The sequence below is a fragment of the Microtus ochrogaster genome, chromosome 15 (genome assembly GCF_000317375.1).
Source record: "Microtus ochrogaster isolate Prairie Vole_2 chromosome 15, MicOch1.0, whole genome shotgun sequence".
Classification (NCBI taxonomy): Eukaryota; Metazoa; Chordata; class Mammalia; order Rodentia; family Cricetidae; genus Microtus; species Microtus ochrogaster.
This window is the reverse complement of record NC_022017.1, coordinates 10,357,304-10,369,601: the sequence shown is the minus strand read 5'-3', so window position 1 is coordinate 10,369,601 and position 12,298 is coordinate 10,357,304. Positions and strand designations below refer to the sequence as shown.

Genomic DNA, 12,298 nt, shown 5'->3' with positions numbered 1-12,298 from the left:
TGTGTGTGTGTGTGTGTGTGTGTGAGAGAGAGAGAGAGAGAGAGAGAGAGAGAGAGAGAGAGAGAGAGAATGCACTCAAAGATGTTGATGGCTGCATATAGGAAAGAGGAGACACACGTTTGTGTGTCAGGGACACAATTGTATCCAGACTTGCCCAAGGTTGGGGTGAGCTGCTTTGGTCTCCCAGCTCTCCTGAGTACACATTGATGGTCCACATCTGCATCTAGACGGGGCAGCTGGTGAGAGGCGGTGGTGGAGGGTACACAGGGTGTGCCATGTATGTCCTTGTGTGTGTGGAATGCAGAACCGGTTCCTATTTGTTTGCTTTTGGTATTTTGAAACAGGGTCTCACTGTGTAGCCCTGGCTGTCCTGGAACCTGCTACGTAGACCAGACTGGCCTCGAACTGAGAGATGTACTTGCCTTTGCCTTATGATTGTGTGCACACAGGCTGGGCCCATATCCACCTATGATGTGGCTGCAGGCACATGTGCCACGGTGCACTATGGAGGTCCGAGAACAACTTTATGGAGTCAGTTTTCTTCTTCTGTCTTTTTTTTTAAATTTATATATTTATTATGTATACAATATTCTGTCTGTATGCCTGCAGGCCAGAAGAGGGCACCAGCCCCCTTTCTGTCTTTTTTTATGCCAGACCCAGGATCAAACTCAGGTTGCCACGCTCACTTGGCAAGTGCCTTTACCTGCACACGTCTTTGCTGAAATTCTCGTTCTGAGACTCTTCCGACACTTGTTTGAGAGATTTGCATCAGGAATAGCCTTGGCCCACACCTGGTGTCCTGTCGGGCTCCTGTGCACTCTGTGTCCCGCTGACCTTTCCATGACGTGCAGGAAGTCACTGAGCGTGGAGGGCCACACTCTCCCACCATCATGCACTAACTTTTATTTTGTTCCTTTAATTTCCTATGTGGAAATTTGCATTTCAGGATTTTACGTGTTGGGGCTGGAGAGAGGGCTCAGAGGTTAAGAGCACTGGCTGCTCTTCCAGAGGTCCTGAGTTCAATTCTCAGCAACCACGCGGTGACTCACAACCATCTGTGATGAGATCAGGTGCCCTCTTCTGTTGCGCACGAATACATGCAGACAGAACACTGTATACATAATAAGTGGATAAAAAGAATTGCACATGTGAGGGACAAGGATATAGCTCCGATGGAGTGCTTCCCTGGCGTCCATGAGGCCCCAGGTTCATCCCCAGAATTGCAATAAAATGAAATACTTTTTTAAAAGTGCGTTTGTTTTTGGACCATCAAGATGGCTCAGTGAGGAAAGGCATTTGCCACCTAAGCCTGGGGACTGGAGTTTGATCCTTGGGACCCACATAGAGATGGAAGGAGAAAACTCCCTCCACAAAGTTGTCCTCTGACCTCCACAGGCCCTCCCTGGCACGTGTGACACCCCTACCCCTGTGTGAGATATATGTGTGCACACACAATAATAATGAAATACACACGTTGATTTTTTTATATAATACAAGCTTAGCAGCATGATGTAGCATAGTAAAGCAGTGAGTGGCTGGAGCTGCTGCCGCCCCAGTGATGCTCCTGGCGCTGCCCTGGGAGTCTGTCGCCCTTACCTTAGGTGAATGCTGGTTGTTTTAACTTCGGTATGCTCAGAGTGTACTGCATACTAAGGTAGGAGGTTGTGTCACCTGGACGGGCCCGGGGCGGTCCCTCACTTGGCATACGTGCTATTCACAGGAAAGCCAGTGAAACTGAGCTTGGCAGCGGAGGAGGTTGCCACTTTGTACGGGAAAATTCTGCATCTCGAGTGTACGACCAAGGAAGTCTTCCAGAGGAACTTCTTCAGCGACTGGCGGAAGGTGTGTATCTCAGCGGCCCCAGTAGCCGTCCCAGTCCTGTCTGGTGGGGATACTCTGGGGTGGATGCCCAGCCAGCTGCCATCTCTATCGCCCGTCCAGCTTTCAGTGACTCCAGTGTTTGCCGAGCATGGCAGACGGTGGTGACCTTGTCCTGGGGGCTCTGATGACAGCATCCAGCTCTCAGAGTGGGAGGCTGGAGCAGTCAGTTTTTCGGCCCCATGAAAACAAGCCCACAGTATGGAGATGCAAAGATGGCGTGAGGTTTTAAAGGCGTGCGCCACCACCGCCACATTGTTTCTTTCTTTAATGTATATGATTGCACTGATGCACGTGAGACTTCTCTCTGCCTAGTTTTGACCAAGAATAATCCCAAATTTGAATTCACTATGCTTTGTGGTATGTGGCCTGTCTGTTGTGCCTGTGTCTGTCCCTAACAAAGTGCTTTGTTCTGTATTTATTGAACAGTTTACAGAAAACACATTATTTAGGTCAGGGACATGGAAGAGTGCATAGTTTAAGACTAAAGCTATACATTAGCTTGGGTTGTAAAAGCTGACACACAGAAAATCTAAGTCATAGTAAGGTTAGTTATATTGTTTTCTTTTTCTTTTAAATTTATTTATTATGTATATAGTATTCTGGTATTCTGAGATGTATGCCTATATGCCAGAACAGAGCACCAAATCTCATTTCAGATGGTTGTGAGCCACCATGTGGTTGCTGGGAATTGAACTCTGGACTTCTGGATGATCTTAACCACTGAGTCATCTCTCCAGCCCGGTTACATTGTTTTCTTAAAGGCAGGTTAAACAAATAGGCTGAGTACACAGTAACATAGCAGGGTTAAGTATATACTTTTTATTTTATTTCATGTGCATGGGTATTTTGCCTGCATGCACAGATATGTGCATCACACATGCCTGGTGCGATGGGTCCCCTGGAACTGGAGTTACAGACAGTTGTGTGCTGCCATGGGATGCTGGGAATTGAACCCAGGTCCTCCAGAAGAGCAGCCATTCATTTCTCCAGCCCCAAGTTCATAGCCTTAAGTGATCGTAAGACATATTATTAACTTGACTGCATAGTTTGGCCAAAGTTCAAACCGTCAAAGGCAAGAGGGATTTTTAGTATTGTATCGAGTGAGTTTGCTGCAGCTTATCCAGTACTTTCTAGCTTTCTTCTTTAATTGTCCCGAAAGTGCAGCTGTCATCACACCCACGGGGACAATTTGCACAGGGTGGGGATCTCCAAAGTGGGGCTAGTGGCTTGGGGATTTTACCGCTGTCGTTACTGAAATGTTAAATTACACTTGGAAATGGTGCTCCTTGGCTACCCGAGATCACCACCCTGGGTCCGTTCTAGTAGAGTCCATTACTGCTGGTTGGAGTCTGGGAGTCGAGCAGTTCTGACACGGGGAGCCTGGGGTGAGCCGCTCTGTCAGCAGAATCTTTGGCCCGTGATGGTGTGGGGCATGGGAGGTCTTGCCCTGTGAGGGATGTGGATTCAGGGCCTCGCTTGGCGATTTCGTTTGGCTGTTTTCTGAAGGAGCAAGGCTCAGGATGTGAGTCAGGGCCACGGGTCTGATCCTGAGACTACACACGCTGTCCCTGTTTGTCCTGGGTTTATCTCAGCATGCATCCATTCTGTACCATGGAGGCAGCTAGTGCCAACTGAAGTCACGTGACTCATTCATAGGCCTCCACTGTGTTCCTGGGCCTCTGAGATAATAGTTGCTGGAGGCTGAGGGTATAGTGCCGTGGCCCTCAGCCTTCCTAGTGCTGCGACCCATTAATACAGATCTTCATGGTGTGGTGACCCCAGCCATCAAATTATTCTGTTGCTACTTCTTAACTGTAATTTTGCTATTTTTATGAACCATAATGTAAATACCTGATATTCAGGATATCTGATATGCAACCCCTATGAAAAGGTTGTTCAACCCCCTAGAGGGGTCCTGACCCATGGGGTGAGAACCACTGGTTAGTGGGGTGGCCTTGGCACTCTGCCCAGACCCCAGACTCACAGTGATCCTGTGCAGTGGGCCCCAAGTGTGGACTGTGCCATAGGGAGGTGCCTGGGTTAGAGCGCTGAGCACCTGTTGCTGGTTTTGGTACAGGAGATGACAGCTGAGGAGAGGAAGCTTATCACACACCTTGACAAATGTGACTTCACGGAGATCCACAGGCACTTCGTGGAAAGAACTGAGGCCCGCAGGACCCTGCCCAGGGAGCAGAAGCAGGTCAGCACTGGGTTCTGGGACACTTGGCAGCAGCTGGTGGGTGCAAGCCGCAGGGAGCCCTTCTCAGAGTCTTGCTCCCACAGAGCTTAGGAGGAGGACCAGGCTGTGGGTGCTGTCACAGCAGGTGCTGAGTACTTTGCAGCAACACCCCCTTTTTAAACGTGTCCAGGATGCAAGTCTGTTTTCCAGGGTCACATTTGAAACTACACTATCGCTGGGTGGTGGTGGTGCATGCCTTTAATCCCAGCACTCAGGAGGAAAGGAAGGTGGACTCTGTGAGTTCAGGGCCAGCCTGGTCTACAGAGTGAATTCTAGGACAGCCAGGGCTGCCCCTGCCTTGAAAAACCAAAGTGGGGGTGGTGGGAGAGAAGGTGCACACTACCATTTGAAATGTCATGAGCAGCAGAGGGCCCCAGGGCGGGAATGTGGGGTGAGCTGGCTCTACCGTGCTTCTTCGCACATCTCCCCTCTATTTAACGGAGCCCGCCATGTAGTTCTTTCTCAATTGTCTACTTCTTGTCCAGCTATTGCGGGGTTTTGGGGTGGTTCCAGAACCTGGCTCATTTCCTCCTGCATTGAAGGCTTCCCTGCTCCTGCTGAACTGCAGCTTGAGGAACTTGGTGCCATGTGCTCCCCATGCCTCCTAGAGAGCCAGGGGTTTGAGGCCTGCAGCAGCAGCAGCAGCAGCAGGAGAGACCTTGGCTAGCACAGGAACTGGGTTGGTTTTAGCATCTCTCCTAATGACCACATCTTGTTTTAACTCAGAAACTAAAAGAAGAGGCCGCAAAGCTGCAGCAGGAGTTTGGCTACTGCATCTTAGATGGCCACAGAGAAAAAATAGGCAATTTCAAGACAGAGCCACCCGGCTTGTTCCGTGGCCGAGGTGACCATCCCAAGATGGGGATGCTGAAGAGAAGAGTCATGCCAGAGGACGTGGTCATCAATTGCAGCAGGTATTTGGGACAGGGTGAGCACTGGACCCTGGCTGGGTCTAGCCCAGGCTGCCTGGTGAGGTGACTTTTGTCCTTAGCTCTTTGGGGTAGGACCCCTCACTGGGTCTTGGCAGGGCTCGGTGTCAGCAGGTGTAGCTGTGGACAGCATCCCTCTGCACCAGCGGAACCTCTTGTCTTGCTCAGCAGGGCTGGGGTTCTCCTAGCGGGAGGTGTCCTGTGAATTTTCAGCGTCTGGCTTTCCAGAGACCTAACAGCATGGTGGGCATGGGGCTTACTGCATTCTGTTGGTACTGGGCTGCTATTACCCCTCAAACTCCAGCGACCCTAGGTGACAGCGGTGTGCAGCACCCACCTGGGATGTGAGCTGGGGCTTCTGAGTTCTCTGCACAGAGCTTTCTGTTCTGGTCTGATCTTGGAGGGGCGGGGGCGTGTGCATGGAAGCGTGCACATATAAGTTGGCAGCTGTTTTGGTCTGGGGAGCTTGGAGCTTAAAGCCATACCTGCATAGGAGTGTGGCCGCAGGACACATGCGGAAGTTACCCTGAGTTGCTTGTATTTGAGGACCAAGAACTTGGAATTGTAACTCCCCCTGCTCTCCTGCAGGGATTCCAGGATTCCCGAGCCCCCCGCTGGCCACCAGTGGAAAGAAGTACGCTCAGATAACACAGTCACGTGGCTGGCTGCGTGGACGGAGAACATCCAGAACTCCTCCAAGTACATCATACTGAACCCCAGCTCCAAGCTGAAGGTGAGAGCATAACCCTCCAGGTGAACTCTGTGCCCTGGAGCACGTGTATCAGGCCTTCCCCTCTGTGCTGTTCCAGGGCAGCAGGCGTGGGACAGTCTTCAGCCATTAGTTCAGCCTTTAGCGATTATCCAGGGTCAGCCAGCCGATGCTGAGAGCAGCTGGGCCCGGTGATGGCCGTCTAACAGGAATCTGAGTGGGGCTTGGGTTTCTGAGCCAGGCTCTGCTGCCTCACCCCTCACCCAGTCAAACCTGCCTGGGTTGGCAAGGTGTCCAGTCACCTGCCCCGCCACTTCATAGGACGCAGAGTGATGTTTCTTGTCTTCACGTAGGGGGAGATGGATTGGCAGAAGTATGAGGTAGCCCGACGCTTGAAGGGGGTTGTCGACAAGATCCGCGCTCAGTATCAGGTGGACTGGAGGTCCCCAGAAATGAAGAAAAGGCAGCTGGCTGTGGCTCTTTATTTTATTGATAAGGTATAGCATGGTGTGGGGGCCTTGAGAGCTTGGCAGCAAGGACAATAGTGGCTTCTCCCTGGAGCTGGAGCCTCCATCAAATAGTTACGTGTGTGCAGGTGTAATTGTATGGATATGTGTACACGTGTGTGTGTGTGTGTGTGTGTGTGTGTGTGTGTGTGTGAGTTATTGACTTTATGCCTGTGCACGTGTCGCTGTGTATGCATGAGTGCCGGGAGGGTGTTCCTATGTCACAAATCACAGCCTTGATTGGTGTCTACCCTGGTCTAGCTGGCACTGCGAACAGGAAATGAGAAGGAAGAGGGGGAGACAGCTGACACCGTGGGCTGCTGCTCGCTCCGTGTGGAGCATGTCCGGCTGCACGAAAAGGCAGATGGCCAAAAGCATGTTGTGGAGCTGGACTTCCTGGGGAAGGATTCTATCCGCTATAATAACCGTGTGCCGGTGGAAAAGCTTGTGAGTCTCCCCTTTGACCCTGCTCACAATGGGATCTCTGTCAGAGTGGGGCCTGCTGCACCTTGCAGTGTCTCCTGTGGCTGTGTGATCAGGCATCAGAGCCAGGGCTTAAACACAAGAGCACATGCACGTGCACACACGCACATACACGCATACACACACATGCGCACACACACAGTCATGTACACCCCTATTATAAGTATTTTGGCCTAGGAGACCTGACATCAGGGTTTGGGTGCCAGTTCCTTAAGAGCATGGGGAAAAAAAATTTGATTCTTGCCTCCCCCTGCTTCCGTTGGTGCCACGCATGCCTTGCTTTCCTGCTCTCTTGGTTTCTGTCCCATGAGATTTGATGCAGCTGCTGGTTAAGCTCGGCCTCTGTTGAACGCAGCTGCTTTCTCCCCATCTTCTTCTCTCACACAGTGCTATCCTCTCAGGAGCAGGGCCACTGTGTGGTCCCATCTTGATAGCTACACCCGTGGCCAGCCTCTTTCTACAGAGGGTCACATTATAAGGCTCCAAGGATGAGTTGGTGCCACCTTGGCACCTTTGGCAGGATGGGCAAAGCCTAAAATTAAGGAAAGGCCAGCGCAATCTGGGCAATCTCCTCTGGAAGTTGGCCTGGCCAGGAGGATCTTCATGCTGTGTCCTGAAAGGGAGCAGAGGCAGGAGTTGGCCCTCTGATGCTAGGTGTGTCTGATTTGGCCACAAGTACAGGGCCCTGAGTCACCTGGGTGGAGGTCAGCGTGGCTGGCCATAGATGCCTGCTAAAGCCACTGAGTGAATCTGTAGAGACACAAAAGGCCTGCTCAACTGCACGGCCATGGATGGGTTAGCAGTGAGTGACCACGTGCAGGCTTGGGTTGGGAGGCACAGATGCAGGTTGCAGTGGGTAGGCCTGGCACTATGCCGACCCCACCTCTTTCCAGGACTCGGTGTGTATACCCCTCTGTTCTCCTCTGTAAGTGTGCATGCATGGTGTGATCTTTGCTGTCCTCATGAGACCATCTTCCTGCTTCGCTGGCTTCTGCTCGGAAGTCCCAGTGTGGCCGTAAGTTAAGCTCTTCTCTATTTCAGGTGTTCCAGAATCTTCAGGACTTCATGAAGGACAAAGACCCGAGGGACGACCTGTTTGATGCACTGACTGTAAGCCTGCACGGTGGTCACAAGAGGTCCAAGAAAGGAGGGGGGACTCAAGTCTGGCTTGTCTTTGTCCCCAGTGTGTTCTCTGCTCTGACCCAGAAGCTGAAGCCCCCTTCCCTGCCCTCTCTCCTGGAGGCTGAGAATAGCCCACGACACTCAGGTCTCTAAGGAAACCATCTGTGACTCCCTCCTCCTCTCTGTATCCAGACTGCCAGCCTGAACAAGCACTTGCAGGACTTGATGGAGGGGCTGACAGCCAAGGTGTTCCGGACCTACAATGCCTCCATCACTCTGCAGGAGCAGCTGCGGGTGCTGACCAGGGGTGAGTGGGTTTTTACACCTGACCCTGGGGGCCACCCACACTGTCCCCTATGGGAGCTGCCTATGGGCTGGCTGCACCTTGGCTTGCCCTAGGCATGAGCTGATGTCGGGCTGGGCACAGCTGTCTGTTGGTGGAAGATTGCTCCAGGTCAGTCCCTGCGCAGGAATGGCCTCGCTGACCCCCAGCAAGGAGGTGTCGCGCTTCCTGCTCCACCTCTGCTAGCCGGTGTCCGTCTGCAGTCTGTCCTCACCCCTCCTCCTCTAGGTAGGGCCTTGCCTCTCTTCCTTAGTCAGATCTTGGAGGCTTCTATACCCTAAGCACTCCTGACCCCTTTTGTACCCTCAGACCTTTCCAGTTCTCATTCCTCTGCATCAACCTGGGATCTCTGTCTCCCCCTGCTGTCTTCAGATGCTCAATGGAGACAAAGCCTGCCCAGTATTTGCTTCTTTTGCTTTTCCTAGCATGGAAAAGTATGAAGGTCAATGCTGACCACCCCTGCCCACTCCACTCCCTGGGCAGGTTTTCCTCAAGGAGACATTGAGACCCATGGACTTGGGAACTCGCTAGTCAGGGCAAGGCGAAGACTCAGTGCCATTAAATGTTTAATCCAGACTATTCCCCCACTAAATCCCAGACAGCCACAATGACTGACTTGGGGCCAGTAAGCTCATCTCTCGTGTATCAGGGCAGGCAAGTAGGTAGGGGAGCCCCTTCTAGAGGGCCATAGGAAGCCAGAAACCTGGGCAAGAGAGCATCCTCCCAGGCCCAACCTTGAAGAAAAGAAACCTCAGGGTCCTGTTTCCGAGTATGGTTTTGTAAGTCATGTAAGAATGGCCTCCTGCTCTGGGGATGCCTGGTCTTAGAATCCTTCAGGTAGGAGGAAGTGTGAGACAAGTGGCCATGCAGATGGGTGACGTAACATCCGGAACCTTGGCTTCTCAGTGACGTAACTGGAGAGAATGTGACCTAGTAAAGCTCGGGTAATAGGGCCTCAGTGTTGTGGGTCCTTGTGGTGAGGATCCCGGACTGCACGAGCTCAGACAACACGACCTCACCTTTCCTCGGGCCTCGGGGATTCAGGTTACTCTGTTCCAGAAGGGAGTGGTGGAGCCTGGGTCAGCTTTGGGGCTCTTGCCTCTGCCAAATAGGACATGGTCCAGCTCCCATGTAAGGTGAGGACTCTCAGTGCCTCCACTGCTATGATTAAACTTGTCCCTGGCTTGTGGGGACAGCTTAGGTCGTTTCCTCCTTGGGACCTTGTGTCATAGAAGGGACCCACGTTTACAACATGTCCGGAAAGAGCCCTGAAGGGCCAAGGGTGTAGCTCAGTGTAGAACGCTTGCCTGGCATGCCAAGGCCCGGCCTCCATTGTCAGCTCCTCCAAGGACAGGAGGGAGGAAGGGAGGCCAGAGCAGGGGGCAGCAGAGTGACAGTTGCCATTGTCTTTGCCTAGCTGACGACAGCCTAACCTCCAAAGTCTTAGCTTACAAACGGGCGAACCGGGCTGTGGCTGTCCTCTGTAACCACCAGAGAGCAATCCCCAAGACCTTCGAGAAGTCAATGCAGAAGCTCCAGCAAAAGGTGGGAAGGCGCCTGTAGTGACTGTCCCCAGGCCCACTGTCTCATTCTCCTTTCGTTCCTGGGGCCAGGCAGCCATGAAGGGCAGGAATGTGTGGTGGGTATAGCTGCTCCCGGAGCCTGGGGCCAGGGACTTGGAATCGCTCAGCCATGGAAGGAACCAGCTTCTAGGTTCAGAGCCATATAGGCTGCCTCTCATCTCCCTGCAAGGACACAGCCTGTGTTCTAGTCTAGAAAGAGGTCCAGGCGGCGGGCACGTTGGATCCATTTGTGGCTGGTGCAGGACCCTCGAGTCCTCTTGACCTCACTCCTGGCCACAGGACAAGATAGGGTCAGCCCCATGTGGCTTCACGGGGCCTTCTCTTGGACTGTTTGGCCATCTGTGTTGTTTCAGAATGTAAGGCCAGGGCAGAGGTGGCTCCTGGAGTAGTTTACCCAGCATTGGTCAGCCTCTGAGTTCTATCTACTGTAACCCCCAAAAAGAATATGGGGCCAACAGCTGTGGGGAGAATCCTGAGGAACAGAAGCAGCCATGCCAGGGTTGATTTCTTCACAGATTGAGGCCAAGCAGGCCCAGGTGACTGAGGCCCAGGTGGAGCTGGAGCAGGCCAAGGCTGACCTTAGAACACGAGGGGAGAACAAGCCCAGAAGGTACGTGCGGGGCTGCCGCCTTGGAAGCTGTTTGGGTGTGGGCTGCCGCCTTGGAAGCTGTTTGGGTGTGGTCTGCCGCCTTGGAAGCTGTTTGGGTGTGGTCAGCCTTGGGTTTTCTTTACTTTTTTTTTTTTTTGGTTTTTCGAGACAGGGTTTCTCTGTGGTTTTGGAGCCTGTCCTGGAACTAGCTCTGTAGACCAGGCTGGTCTCGAACTCACAGAGATCCGCCTGCCTCTGCCTCCTGAGTGCTGGGATTAAAGGCGTGTGCCACCATCGCCTGGCTGCCTTGGGTTTTCTTTAGCTAATTTTGTGATTTCTGAAAGCTTTTGCTCCTAAACAGAAGTAATGCAATTACAGAGCTATGTGATAAGGAACAGCCCTGGCGCCTGCTCCAGGGTGCAGGCCGGCTATGGCTCTTCCTGGTTTTTTTATCTTGGGCAGTTGGTTGAGCTAATTTTCCCGGCACGCATTTTACCCTTCCAAAGTGCACATCTCTATTGGGCGGGGTAGTGTCCTTTACGCATTTGCAGAGGCAGAGACAGGCAGGTCTCAATGGGTTCAAGTCCCGTCTGGTCTACAAAGCAGGTTCAAAGGCAGCCAAGGCTACACAGAAAGACCCTGTCTCAAAAAGGACCAAAACCAAACAAAAAGCAAAAGCAAGCCCACAGTTCTGACGGGTGTGTGGCCAGTTTCAGAAAGAGATCGTGTGGCCATCAGCAGCCCCTCCCACCCTCCCGGCCTCCAGCAGCCCCTCCCACCCTCCCGGCCTCCAGCAGCCCCAACAGGCTTCTCTGGGGTCATAGGTGTGGCTGCCTTGCCTGGTGAGCCCACTGGGTCTCGTTTCTCTTACGTCATTTCTGGCAGTGGTTGTGTCTACGCATTTTCTGGCTCCACAATGCAGGTGGATTCCCGAGTTCTCCCGTGAGAGCTTTATTGTGCTAGCTATCACAGAAGTCCTCAGTTCATCTTGAATTCGCTTTTGTCTGGGGTCTGAGGGTCCAGCCTCACTTCCTGGCATTGTGTGCTAAGGAAAGGTCTCTGCCCTTGCCAAATGTGCCCAGCACCTGTGTTGGAAATCAGTTGATTGCAGATGCGGGGTTCATTTCTGGACTTTGGTTTTGTTCTGTTTATTTGTGTCCTGTGTCAGCCCCTGTCCATCCTGCTGGCTGTGTGTCTGGATCAGGATGAATGAGATTTCCAGCTTTTTCTTTTTGTTTGTTGGTTGGTTGGTTTGAGACACAGTCTCATTGTGTACCCCAGGCTGGTCTCAAGTTCACAGTCCTGCCTTGGCCTCCAGAGGGCTGGGGCTCTCAGCATGCACCACTACCCAAGTCCTAACTTTGGTTTTCTCTTTAAAGATAGTTTTGGCTACATGGGGACACTTGAAATTCTCCCCCATGACCATGGGGGTAGTATTGGGTTTGCCAATTGAATTGAGAGTACCACACCATGAGTCTGAACACAATCAGTAAACACCTGTAATCCCAGCACTTGGGAGGGAGAGGACCAGGAATTTCAGAAGTCAGGATCAGCTACATAGAAAGTTCAGGGCCATTCTGGGCCATGCTGAGAGCCTATAAAAGGAAAACCAATATAATCAAAACTAAATCTTATCTCTTTCAGCAAACATTTGTAGTTTTTCAAGGAAAAGCTAAGTATCCTGTTTTTATGCAGCTGTAAATGGAATTTTCAACTCATATTTGGATTATTCATGGCTAGCTTTATTAGGGCTTCCCCAGGCCACTTTGAGTCCAGGGCACGGACTTAATATACACTGTGCTCATGGCTGAGATCTGTGACAGAAGAACACGCAGAATATCTGGGCTGAGTCTACGTCTCCATGTAAACCTTTCTCCATGGCTGCCTTGTCAATTTCGTGGTTTCAGAACCTCA

General features: G+C 52.0%; 1 protein-coding gene across 1 annotated transcript in view; it reads left to right on the top strand.

Moving 5' to 3' along the window:
* Top1mt (DNA topoisomerase I mitochondrial) overlaps positions 1–12,298 on the top strand; it is a 21,364-nt gene that overhangs the window by 3,305 nt on the left and 5,761 nt on the right. The window contains exons 3-12 of the mRNA XM_005354054.3: positions 1,721–1,842; positions 3,959–4,081; positions 4,847–5,034; positions 5,638–5,782; positions 6,112–6,255; positions 6,526–6,711; positions 7,789–7,857; positions 8,062–8,176; positions 9,630–9,757; positions 10,311–10,405. Coding sequence (XP_005354111.1) covers positions 1,721–1,842; positions 3,959–4,081; positions 4,847–5,034; positions 5,638–5,782; positions 6,112–6,255; positions 6,526–6,711; positions 7,789–7,857; positions 8,062–8,176; positions 9,630–9,757; positions 10,311–10,405 — 1,315 coding nt within the window. The remainder of the gene's footprint in view (positions 1–1,720; positions 1,843–3,958; positions 4,082–4,846; positions 5,035–5,637; positions 5,783–6,111; positions 6,256–6,525; positions 6,712–7,788; positions 7,858–8,061; positions 8,177–9,629; positions 9,758–10,310; positions 10,406–12,298) is intronic.